We start from the raw sequence: 13,317 nt of genomic DNA, 5'->3' as shown, positions 1-13,317 counted from the left end.
CTGTGGGGTGGAAAGAAAGAAAGAGACACTCCTCAGCATGGCCTCAGGACATCTGGCCATTTGGGAGGAAAGTCTACATGCCTGGTTTCATTTGCCAGAATCATTGAACTCCCAGAATCCACAAGCTAGCATGGGACTTCTGGCTGAGAATCATACGAGGGTTGAATGAAAAGTAATGCCTCCACCTTTTGTGTCAGTAAAATAATGCTTTTGTGTCAGTAAAATAATAATAATAATAATAATAATAATAATAATAATAATAATAATAATTTTTGTCGTGCCAGGAGCTACTTGAGAAACTGCAAGTCGCTTCTGGTGTGAGAGAATTGGCCATCTGCAAGGACGTTGCCCAGGGGACGCCCGGATGAATTGATGTTTTTATCATCCTTGTGGGAGGCTTCTCTCATGTCCCCGCATGGGGAGCTGGAGCTGATAGAGGGAGCTCATCCGCCTCTCCCCGGATTCGAACCTGCAACCTGTCGGTCTTCAGTCCTGCCGGCACAGGGGTTGAACCCACTGCGCCACCGTTACTTGGGTTTGGATGGGAATATTTTAATAAATCAAACGCAGAAATAATCCATAGAATGTGCTCTTTAACTCCCACGATTCATTTTCCCACATACTCACCAGACAATTGGATACATTTCTGCCAACGATGAATGAAAAATAATGCCTCCGCCTTCGTTACTTGGGTTTGGATGGGAGTATTTCAATAAATCGAAAGCATAAATAATCCTTCGAATGTGCTCTTTAACTATTCACTTTTCCACATAACCACCAGACAATTTGATACATTGTCAGAGTATTGATGTTTGCCAGCAGAAGGATTGCTAGATCAGCAGACACTGTGTTCCAGAAATCAGGACTCGGCAAGCTTTTAGTTCCAACAGAACACTAAGTTTACTAAGTACATCTACACACGTCTATTCACAGCAAGCATCAGACAGGAACTACAAAGCACAACTTAACAGTTTCTGAACATCTGCTTATCTGACTTTCTGGCTGAGACCAGATCCTCCCTCTTCTTCCCAGCAATGTCATCTCATTTTGGTCAAGGTTACTTTTTCTCTGCCTCTCACAGTATTTCTAATACACAATTGAGCAGAATAGAATCCTTAGGTGACACAGATTCTTTCTTAACTTGCACACTTTTTCTCTCAGGTGCCCTGACATACATTTCTGCCAATGATGAAAAAGTTTTCTGAAGCCGTCGCAGAAGAAGTTGACACCCTGTTTTCGCAACCAGCACTTCACAGTTCTCTCATCCTGGGTACCGATCGTGCACAGATCTTCCAATAACCAAGCAAAACAATAATGTGACCCACACGTTCTTGTGAAATGCCAATTATGCTTGAAATTTCTCTTGAGTGATACAATGATTGTCCTGAAACAATCTGCCAATGATGAACAAGTTTTCTGAAGCTGTCGCAGAAGAAGTCGACAACTAGTGTCTGTCTCACAGTTCTCTCAACGTCTTCAACAGAAGCATCATGATATCCCCGCAGATCTTCTTTCATTATTGGGAACGGATGAAAGTCAGATGTTGCTAAATCTGGACTGTATGGTGGATGTCGTATGGTGGTGAGATCCAGTCTCTGAAGTTTCAAGTCTGTGCGCTTTCATTTCAGGCGTCAGCAACCTGGGTACCCATCATGCACAGATCTTCCGATAGCCAAGCCAAGCAATAATGTGACCCACACGTTCTTGTGAAATGCCGATTATACTTGAAATTTCTCTCTGAGTGATACGACGATCGTCCTTAATCAATCTGTCAACCTTTCACTTGAGAAACTCGATGGTTGCTGTCACAGGACGTCCAACTCTTTGTTTGTCATGCAAGACAGATGTTCCCACCTCATCCAACGACGCACAGTACCCACATCAACACAATCCCCATAAACAGCTTGCATTCTCCTTTGGGGTGACACCTTCTGCTGTCAAGAATTCAATGACTGCACATTGCTTAAGTCGCATTGACCGACAGTCTGTTCCCTACTTCACACTTTAACAACACAACAATTCAATGCTAAGGCTTCCCACCAAAATGGAACTGTAGAGGAGAGTCTACTGAACAAGCCAGTACCTGCCACATACCAGTACTGCCATCTGTTGAGAAGTTACAAAGGTGGAGGCATTACTTTTCACTTTAACAACAGAACTGTTCAATGCTAAGGCTTCCCACCAAAATGGAACTGTAGAGGAGAGTCTACTGAACAAGCCAGTACCTGCCACATACCAGTACTGCCATCTGTTGAGGAGTTACGAAGGTGGAGGCATTACCTTCATTCAACCCTCGTATCAAGGAGACATACCTGTGTTTTGGTTTTTTTGGCATTGTTCCTGTCGGGCTCCTCAGTGTCGGAAGCTGCCTTTTCTCGTTGTCTCTTGGAACTCTTGAGAGGAGACGACGCCTCTTCTTTGATCTTCTGCTGCACATGAAAAGGAGCAATGTTATCAAATGGGGGGGGGGGGGGACAAGAGGGGCTCTTGAATCTTGCCTAGAAAAGATACTGACGCGAGGGGCTGCAGGACACTTGGCCTACGTGTTGATGCATCTACCCTTCCAAGTGAAACTTCCCCTTAACCTTCCAGCATGGAGTTACCAGATGGTACCCAGAGCATCTACTACGTGGTACCCGGAGCATCTACCAGATGTTACTCAGAGTATCTACCAGATGGTACCCAGAGCATCTACTACGTGGTACCCAGAGCATCTACCAGATGTTACTCAGAGTATCTACCAGATGGTACCCAGAGCATCTACCAGGTGGTACCCAGAGCATCTACCAGATGTTACTCAGAGCATCTACTAGATGGTAACCAGAGCACCTACCAGATGGTACCCAGAGCATCTACCAGATGGTACCCAGAACATCTACCGGGTGGTACCCAGAGTATCTACCAGATGTTAGTCAGAGCATCTACTAGATGGTAACCAGAGCATCTACTAGATGTTACTCAGAGCATCTACCAGATGTTACTCAGAGCATCTACTATATGGTACCCAGAGCATCTACTAGATGGTACCCAGAGCATCTACCAGATGTTACTCAGAGCATCTACTAGATGGTACCCAGAGCATCTACCAGATGTTACTCAGAGCATCTACTAGATGGTAACCAGAGCATCTACCAGATGTTACTCAGAGCATCTACTAGATGGTAACCAGAGCACCTACCAGATGGTACCCAGAGCATCTACCAGATGGTACCCAGAACATCTACCGGGTGGTACCCAGAGTATCTACCAGATGTTACTCAGAGCATCTACTAGATGGTAACCAGAGCATCTACTAGATGTTACTCAGAGCATCTACCAGATGTTACTCAGAGCATCTACTATATGGTACCCAGAGCATCTACTAGATGGTACCCAGAGCATCTACCAGATGTTACTCAGAGCATCTACTAGATGGTAACCAGAGCATCTACCAGATGTTACTCAGAGCATCTACTAGATGGTAACCAGAGCACCTACCAGATGGTACCCAGAGCATCTACCAGATGGTACCCAGAACATCTACCGGGTGGTACCCAGAGTATCTACCAGATGTTACTCAGAGCATCTACTAGATGGTAACCAGAGCATCTACTAGATGTTACTCAGAGCATCTACCAGATGTTACTCAGAGCATCTACTATATGGTACCCAGAGCATCTACTAGATGGTACTCGGAGCATCTACCAGATGTTACTCAGAGCATCTACTAGATGGTAACCGGAGCATCTACCAGATGTTACTCAGAGCATCTACTAGATGGTACCCGGAGCATCTACCAGAACGTACTTTGGTGGACTTCTTCACCGAATCAGCCTTGCTGTCATTACTGGAAGTACTGGCTGCACTGGGAGAGTTGCGTCCACTGGATCGTATGTCTTCGTTGATAGGTGAGGCTCTACCATCAGGGCTGCTGGGCTGCTTTTTCCGACCACTTCGTAGTGCAGACATCTGCTGGTTTAAAGAGGAATATAGGACAAGTAATTTTCTCAAAAAGTCCCCAAGTTACAAACAAGATAGGTTCTTTAGGTTTGTTCTTAAGCTGAATTTGTATTTATTTATTTATGACATTTATATGCCATCCATCTCACCCCAAAGGGGACTCAGAGCGGTTTACAAGATATATACACATACAATATATTATATTATTAGCATAGCACAATATCAGTATGTATTGTATGTAAGTCAGAACAAGTTCATTTTTAATTGTAAATCCATACAGACCAAATTTACTCAGCTTTTTTGACTAAATTATCTTCCCAAAATTAGGGTGCGCATTAGATTTGTGTAATATGGTAAGTACTTTTTTGGATTTCGGGGTTTTGAAGATTGAGGTTAGATTTGATGCCACATTAGACTTGAGTAAATACGTATATATATATATATATATATATACACACACACACACACACTGAATAGCTTAAGGAAAGGTAAACACTAGAGGTGTGCGTTTGGTTGGTGTGGATGTATTCGGAAGTCGTAAGTTATTCGGAAGTAAAGCACTTTCGAAGAGAGTTCCGACACGCCTGCTCGCTGCTCTCCCAATATTAAAAATCTGAATCAAAAGGAAGCTTCGATTCTTAAGTCTCGAGTGCCTTCTAAGTAGTTGTGATGCAGCTAAAATTCACAGAGCAACCAAGTCCTGCTGAGAGGCGAAGCCAAACGTGTTGAATCTCATGGAGGAGGGAGGGGGAGATCGCTCTTGTACTTTTTAAAAACTTTGAAAATGGTATTCAAACCACATAACATGAAGATCTTAATGAAAAACTTCTGATATGTATTATTTCTACACTTACAGAAATTAATGGCTTTGGGAAAAAATCGGAAGAAAAAAAATTCACCAATTTTTCTGTTTTTTTTTTCTCAGACGTCCTCATTTTTAGTTAAGGCACAGCATATACGTGTAGGGTTTCCAGACAGCCTTGACTCTGCAAGTCTTAGTTGGGTGCTAGTGTCGTTCACATAAGAGACAACCTTCTGCTGGACCCCTGAAAGACCATTTTACCTGGTCCACAACAGGTGTGAAAAAATGTGGGAAATAGATATACATTTGGCACTGCACTTTGTAAACATATGATACCTAAAACTGGGAAAGGGAATCGGTGCCTTCTAAGTAGTTGTGATGCAGCTAAAATTCACAGAGCAACCAAGCCCTGCTGAGAGGCGAAGCCAAATGTTTTGAGTTGCCTCTAACCAATCAGGTCTGATGGAGGAAGGAGGGGGAGGCGAAGATCGCTCTTGTACTTTTTGAAAACTTTGAAAATGGTATTCAAACTATATAACATGAAGACCTTAATGAAAAAAATCTGATATGTATTATTTCTACACTTACAGAAAATAATGGCTTTGGAAAAAAATCGGAAGAAAAAAAATTTCACCAATTTTTCTGTTTTTTTTTTCTCAGACCTCATTTTTAGTTAAGGCACAGCATATACGTGTAGTGTTTCCAGACAGCCTTGACTCTGCAAGTCTTAGTTGGGTGCTAGTGTCATTCACATAAGAGAAAACCTTCTGCTGGACCCCTGAAAGACCATTTTACCTGGTCCACAACAGGTGTGAAAAAATGTGGCAAATACATATACATTTAGCATTGCACTTTGTAAACATATGATACCTAAAACTGGGAAAGGGAATCTGTGTCTTCTAAGTAGTTGTGATGCAGCTAAAATTCACAGAGCAACCAAGTCCTGCTGAGAGGCGAAGCCAAACGTGTTGAATTGCCTCTAACCAATCAGGTCTCATGGAGGAGGGAGGGGGAGATCGCTCTTGTACTTTTTAAAAACTTTGAAAATGGTATTCAAACCACATAATATGAAGTTCTTAATGAAAAAATTCTGATATGTATTATTTCTACACTTACAGAAAAAATGGATTTGGAAAAAAATCGGAAGAAATTTTTTTTTCACCTATTTTTCTGTATTTTTTTTCCTCAGGCGTCCTCATTTTTAGTTAAGGCACAGCATATACGTGTAGGGTACAGCCTTGACTCTGCAAGTCTTAGTTGGGTGCTAGTGTCATTCACATAAGAGAAAACCTTCTGCTGGACCCCTGAAAGACCATTTTACCTGGTCCACAACAGGTGTGAAAAAATGTGGCAAATACATATACATTTAGCATTGCACTTTGTAAACATATGATACCTAAAACTGGGAAAGGGAATCTGTGTTTGACAACAACTCCAACCAATCCCAGCCCGCAATGGTCAATGAGGAGGACTTTGGGCGTCCTCCAAAGGGGAACGCACTGTAGGCAGCTTACCGAGCCTCGACTCCGCCGTGTCCTCATGCTATGCTTCCCGCTGAGTCCGTCATCTTCCTCTTTGACAGGCTTAAACATAAAAGGGGGTGGGTCCACCGGCTTCTCGATGGGAGGGAGCTCCCCGTATTTCTTGAAGTGGATGCGACAGTCAGTGCACAGCAAGATGTTTTCCCGCCCGCCGTGGTGCCAGTCCTTGGAGGCTAGACGGAGGAAAGCAGTGAGAGGACTGAAACATCAACTGTGATACGTTTGCCTACTATTCTGAACTGCTAGTATGAGGATATTACTTCTGATTTGCCTTACAGGGCAACTGTTGGAGCTCAGTGGCCAGGGGCTGATGTGTTCACTGATGATTCAGAAGGGATTGTGGGATTTCCTGGGGTTCAAAGTGATGCAGATTCAGGCCAAAGCAGTGAAGATTCAGACCAGGGAAATGAAATTGACTCAGACAGTGCCAAGCTCCAAGGTCAGTCACACGAGCCAGAAACAACATCATTAGATAAGGGGTCGAGTGAAGAAGAATTAAGTGAAACGGAAAACTCTCTCAAGGTAAAGCACCTGATATTACGGAGATAAGCAAAAGACCAGAGTAGAGAATTGGCTCCGTAGGTCAGAGACAGAACATGGGAAAGAGATAGACAAAATTCATGGGAAATGACACGACTTCATGACTGTTTATTAACAGCCAGTGTTTACCTTAAAGTCAGTTCAGGCAACGTTGGCTTTTGAGTTATATTACGGAGATAAGCAAAAGACCAGAGTAGAGAATTGGCTCCGTAGGTCAGAGACAGAACGTGGGAAAAAGATAGAAAAAATTCATGGGAAGTGACACGATTTCATGACTGTTTATTAACAGCCAGAATTTACCTTAAAGTCAGTTCAGGCAATGTTGCGTTCGAGTTAAAAACAAGGCCTGAGTCTTTATTTTGGGTTCAAGTAACTTGGAAGATTTCTATATTCTTGTTTTATGATTCTTGCTCAAGTTTTTCTAAGTATACCTTTTGCTTATGGATTTATGCGGTACATGTGATTTTTGACTATTCCTGGACTGTATTTCCTTTGGATTTTTATGAGATGTTGGCTCTCATTTATATCCTGCTTAAAATGAAGAATATACAAGTAGCAACATAAATGCTACTTAGTACAACTTAGTACAACGCTGGTAATACTATCTTTTTCTTGTTTCCTGATCTTGTTTCCTGATCCTTCTTGTTTCCTGATCTTGTTTCCTGATCCTTTTTTGACATATGGGGGGGAAAATCCAAAAACGGAGAGAAAAATCCAAAAACAGAGAGAAAAATCAAAAAACGGAGAGAAAAATCCAAAAACGGAGAGAAAAATCCGGAAACAGAGAGAAAAATCCAAAAACGGAGAGAAAAATCCAAAAACGGAGAGAAAAATCTGAAAACGTAGAGAAAAATTTAAAAAAACAGAGAGAAAAATCCGAAAACGGAGAGAAAAATCCGAAAATGGAGAGAAAAATCCAAAAACGGGCAACAAAACAATGACGGAAACCTACGAAAATACAACAAGGGGAAAAAGGCAATGGGTAGGCAAAGCCTAGTGGTACGTACTGGTGGTGAAGCAGTGCCGACACGCGTAGCCCTTCAGCTCCTGCTCGCTGTCCTCGCTGTCGAAGTCATCTTCGCTGGCAGAGCTCAAATCCACTACGTTTACAGAAGTAGCCGGGTAGGAGAAAAGAAAAGAGCAAACTATTGACTTAGGAAGATTCCCCCTCTTTTTGCGGGGCCATCACCATCAACAACACAATATGCAAGAGAAAAGTGTCTTGCGATGCTATAAAAGCCAATAATTGATCGTGGCAATACTTTTCACAATCCAGGCCCTATTTCATAAGTTGCACAAGGCATTTATCTATATGCATGGAGCGGGCTGTGGTGCAGTTAGTTAGTATCCAGCTGCATTAAATCACTACTGACCGAGAGGTCATGAGTTCAAAGCCAGCCCGGGTCAGAGTGAGCTCCCGACCATTAATAGTCTAGCTTGCTGTTGACTTATGCAGCCCGAAAGACAGTTGCATTTGTCAAATAGGAAATGTAGGTACCGCTTTATGTGGGGAGGCTAATTTAACTAATTTACGATGCCATAAAACCTTCCAGCAGTGTGTGCCAGAATGAGGAAGTACTCCATCAAGGACTCGGTGTTACAAGTGGATGGTGAAGCGGTAGTTCCCCCTGTGGCCGGAATCGAGCATACCCTCATGAGGCCAGAAAGCTGGCATATTAAATTGCCTATGTGTGTCTGTCTATATATGTTGTATGTCTAATGGCATTGAATGTATATGTGCATTGTAATCCGCCCTGAGTCCCCTGCGGGGTGAGAGGGAAGAATATAAATATTGCAAATAAATAAAAAGGAGGGAATAGTTTGGCCTCAGTATTTTCTCTACCCTTATATTCATGCGTATCTTCTGATACAAGAAAATATTTCATCCATGGCATGTTGGAAATAGCAACCTTCCAAGCCTTCACAATTTTTGTTTGTTAATGTATATATTTCCTCATCTGTATTGCATGTATATATTGGTTCGTTATCATTTTGTAATTAAAAAAATTAACGAATTATTAACGAATTACGAATTAACGAAATGAAACCGCCCAGCCCTAGTATTTTCATTTCAGGCAAATTGTAACAGGCTCTAAAGCCAAAGCAATGATGTTTCTGTATTTCCACAGCCGCGTCTCCTCTGCCCACCCTCCTGCGTAAGTATACAACCAATTGCTCACTGATCCCAGACACCTGCCATCCACCGGGATAATGAATCGAGAGCCTGAGCGCCACCGAGGGCTCGAACTCCATTTCCACAGCTGTGTTTCGGTCAGAGGCGGAGAGCCATTACCTTCTGCTTCAGCCCCATGCATCTAAACGGAGACAAATGCGCCGCTTTGAGCCTCCTACTTACAGAATTCGCTGGACGGGGGCCTGGAGGGCGTGTTAACCGGAGTGGACGCCGTCCGTGTTTTGATTCTCCGAAACACAGCCTGCCGCCGGTGCCTGCGGTGCGCCCGAGAACTGGCAGCTTCGGGGGTTTTCTTCCAGTAGTAATAGAAAGTGATCAGTTCTCCCTGCAAAACAATAAAGATAGAAACGCACGCTGTTATCAAAGTGGCGCGGAGCTTTCTTGCAGATCTGTCTCGCAAAACGGCGCTCTCCGTTCACATAATTGAAGGCTGCCTCTCGTATAGAAAACGAAAAAGGAGCTTTGGAAAATTTGACGAAACCTCCATGTTTAGAAACAATCCAGCTCCGGAAGTTAACCCTTGTCCCCAGGATCTGATTCTCGATTTTCTAGACTCGTTGAGTTAGTCTTTTTAATACTGTATGAACAAACAAGACCTCCAGGCAAAAGAAAAGTAAGAAATCAGAGAATAAGACAATGCACATCACAAAAATAGTTTCATGTACGCTGATGATCGTGCGTGCCATCACCACTCAAGCAGGGAGCTTTGAAATGGTTGAGAAGAAGCTCTCCAAAGCTTGCTCCATCAATGCTTAGTATTTACACAAAGGATCAGCCACTGCCAGAAGGGACAGAGAGTTTCATCTATGCTGACGATCATGTCATCACCGCTCAAGCAGGAAGCTTTGAAATGGTTGAAGAGAACCTCTCCGAAGCTTGCTCCATCAGTGTTTAACATTTACACAAATGACCAGCTACTGCCAGAAGGGACAGAGAGTTTCATCTATGCTGACGATCGTGCCATCACCACTCAAGCAAGGAGCTCTGAAATGGTTGAAGAGAAGCTCTCTGAAGCTTTAGGTGTTCTTACTGCCTATTACTAAGTAAACCAGCTTGCACCATCAATGTTTAACATGTACACAAATGACCAGCCATTCTCAGAAGGGACAGAGAGTTTCATCTATGCTGACGATTGTGTCATCAGCGCCCAAACAGGGAGCTTTGAAATGGTTGAACAGAAGCTCTCTGAAGCTTTAGGTGCTCTTACTGCCTATTACAGGGAAAACCAGCTTGCACCACAAATGTTTAAAATCTACACAAATGACCAGCCACTGCCAGAAGGGACAGAGAGTTTCATATATGCTGACGATCCTGCCATCACCACTCAAGCAGGGAGCTTTGAAATGGTTGAACAGAAACTCTCCAACACTTTAGATGTTCTTACTACCTATTACAGGGAAAACCAGCTGATTCTTAATCCATCTAATACACAGACATGTGCTTTTCACCTTAAGAACAGACAAGCATTTTGAGCTTTGTGGATTACCTGGGAAGGAATCCCACTGGATCATTGCAGCACACCAAAACACCTGAGAGTCACTCTGGACCGTGCTCTGACTTACCAGAAGCACTGCTTGAATATCAAGCAAAAAGCGGGTGCTAGAAACAATATCATATGAGAGTTGACTGGCACAACCTGGGGATCACAACCAGACACAGTGAAGACATCTGCCCTTGTGCTTTTCTACTCTGCTGCTGAGTACACATGCCCAGTGTGGAACACATCTCATCACGTTAACACAACGGATGTGGCTCTTAATGACACATGCTGCATTATCATAGAATGTCTACGCCTCACACCACTGGATAAATTATACTGGATAAATTATTATAGGTGGTGCAATTAGTCGGTATTGCACCACCTGACATCTGTTGGGAAGTAGCAGCCAATAATGAAAGGACTATGGCAGTGACATCTTCGGTCCAACCTCTGTTCCGATATCAAGAAATCAAGAAATAGCTTTCTGAGATCTACAGAGATACTCGCAGAAAAACCTCAGCAAGCAGGACTCCAAAAGTGGCAGGTGAAAACCCGGAACCTTAATCCATGGCTGATACTAAATGAGAGATTCCTTCTGAGCACATAGAAGACTGAGTGACTTGGAAGGCGCTGAATAGACTGCGTTCTGGCACCACGAGATGAAGAGCCAACCTTAAGAAAGGGGGCCACAAAGTGGAGTCCATGACATGCTAGTGTGGAGAAGAGCAAACCACAGGCCACTTACTACAATGTAGTCTGAGCCCGGCCACTTGCACAGACACTGCTAGAATGGATAGAAAGTTTAATCTATGCTGACGATCGTGCCATCACTGCCCTATCACATGCACAATGGAGGACCTTTTCACAGTAACACCAGAGGCACTCCAAAAGGACATGTAGTACAATGGCAAGTTTTTTTTAACTTTGTTTGCGTCTTTAAATATATTTCAACTGTATCCTCAATTCACTTCGAACACGATAAATAAATAACTTGTTGACCTCACTGTGATGCTAGAGCAAACTAGGAAAGGACAGTAAGTTATGCTCTGATCAAAGAGTATTTCGATACATTTTCAACCAGGGTTACATTGCAAATTTATACCAGTTCCAGATAATGTGCATCAGAGGCAGTAGAAGCATTTCCAATTGAATTATATTTTACTGCTCTACATAATGCATGTGGAAGAGCCTTCTGGACTGAAAGATGAAAAAAAAAAAGGGGGGGGGAGGAAAGCAATATTTCAAGAAAGAAAGAATTTTTGCTCCTGGCCAAGCGTGGCAATGCAAAGACTTTATGTCCGCAAAACAGACCCATTCCCTCTCCACCAATCTGTGCCATTATCTAATACAGAGGTGCTTTTAAAAAACTGGGACTTATTAGGTTCGGTGTGGAATAACTACAGGAAGCAAACACCGTTTCATCTTATAGGTCTGCGTTTCTCAACTTAGGGGTTGAGTCCACAATGCTCTTAGATTGTAGGTGAACTATAAATCCTAGTAACTACAACTCCCAAATGTCAAGGTCTATCTTCCCCAAACTCCACCAGTGTTCACATTTGGGCATATTGAGTATTTGTGCCAAGTTTGGTCCAGATCAATCATTGTTTGAGTCCACAGTGCCCTCTGGATGTAGGTGAACTACAACCCTCAAACTCAAGGTCAATGCCCACCAATCCTTCCAGTATTTTCTGCTGGTCATGGGAGTTCTGTGTGCCAAGTTTGGTCCAATTCCATTGTTGGTGGGGTCCAGAATGCACTTTGAGTGTAGGTGAACTATAAATCCCAGCAACTACAACTCCCAAATATCAGGGTCTATTTCCCCAAACTCCACCAGTGTTCACATTTGGATGTATTGAGGATTTGTGCCAAGTTTGGTCCAGTTCCATCACTGAGCCCACAGTGCGCTCTGGATTTTGGTGAACTACAACTCTAAAATTCAAGGTTAATGCCCACCAAATCCAGTATTTTCTCTTGGTTATGGGAGTTCTGTGTGCCAAGTTTGGTTCAATTCCATCATTGGTGGAGTTTAGAATGCTCTTTGATTGTAGGTGGACTATAAATCCCAGCAACTACAACTCCCAAAGGTCAAGGTCTATTTCCCCCAAACTCCACCACTATTCAAATTTGGGCATATTGGGTATTTGTGCCAAATTTGGTCCAGTGAAGGAAAATGCATGTCAGATATTTACATTACGAGTCATAACAATAGCAAAATGACAGTTATGGAAGTAGCAACGAAAATAATGTGATGGTTGTGGGTCACCACAACATGAGGAACTGGGTTAAGGGGTTGCGACATTCGGAAGATTGAGGATCATTTGTGGGAAGGCCACATCTTCGGTTGCCGTACAGGATCATCTGTGGGAAGTCCACATCCCAAAGCCTTGGAGTCCTCGAGTCCAAGTTCTGTTTACGAGCAAGGAGACACTTTGGTCTCATGGTTGGGGGTCACCACTACTTGAGGAACTGTATTAAGGGGTCGCGGCATTAGGAAGGTTGAGAAACACTGCCTTAGCGGATCATCTGTGGGAAGGCCATATCTCAAAACTTTGGAGTCCTTGAGTCCCAGTTCTGTTTACGAGCAAGGAGACACTTTGGTCTTATGGTTGGGGGTCACCACAACACGAGGAACTGGATTAAGGGGTCATGGCATTAGGAAGGTTGGGGGACACTGCCTTAGAGGATCATCTGTGGGAAGGCCATATCTCAAAACCTTGGAGTCCTCGAGTCCCAGTTCTGTTTACGAGTAAGGAGACACTTTGGTCTTATGGTTGGGGGTCACCACAACACGAGGAACTGGATTAAGGGGTCACGGCATTAG

At 43.2% G+C, this 13,317-nt stretch overlaps 1 protein-coding gene across 15 annotated transcripts in view; it reads right to left on the bottom strand.

The window, feature by feature from the left end:
• RERE (arginine-glutamic acid dipeptide repeats) overlaps window positions 1-13,317 on the bottom strand; it is a 504,717-nt gene that overhangs the window by 18,349 nt on the left and 473,051 nt on the right. For 10 of the 15 annotated variants that reach the window (XM_067472974.1, XM_067472980.1, XM_067472981.1 and 7 more), the window contains 5 exons: window positions 9,179-9,341; window positions 7,830-7,922; window positions 6,256-6,455; window positions 3,787-3,951; window positions 2,313-2,429 (listed from right to left, as the gene is read on the bottom strand). In XM_067472974.1, coding sequence (XP_067329075.1) covers window positions 2,313-2,429; window positions 3,787-3,951; window positions 6,256-6,455; window positions 7,830-7,922; window positions 9,179-9,341 — 738 coding nt within the window. The remainder of the gene's footprint in view (window positions 1-2,312; window positions 2,430-3,786; window positions 3,952-6,255; window positions 6,456-7,829; window positions 7,923-9,178; window positions 9,342-13,317) is intronic. The other 5 variants (XM_067472979.1, XM_067472985.1, XM_067472986.1 and 2 more) reach the window with 3 other exon arrangements.

Source organism: Anolis sagrei, chromosome 13 (assembly GCF_037176765.1).
Source record: "Anolis sagrei isolate rAnoSag1 chromosome 13, rAnoSag1.mat, whole genome shotgun sequence".
NCBI lineage: Eukaryota > Metazoa > Chordata > Lepidosauria > Squamata > Dactyloidae > Anolis > Anolis sagrei.
Note: the sequence above shows the minus strand (reverse complement) of the source record. Positions and strands in the feature narration are given on the sequence as shown.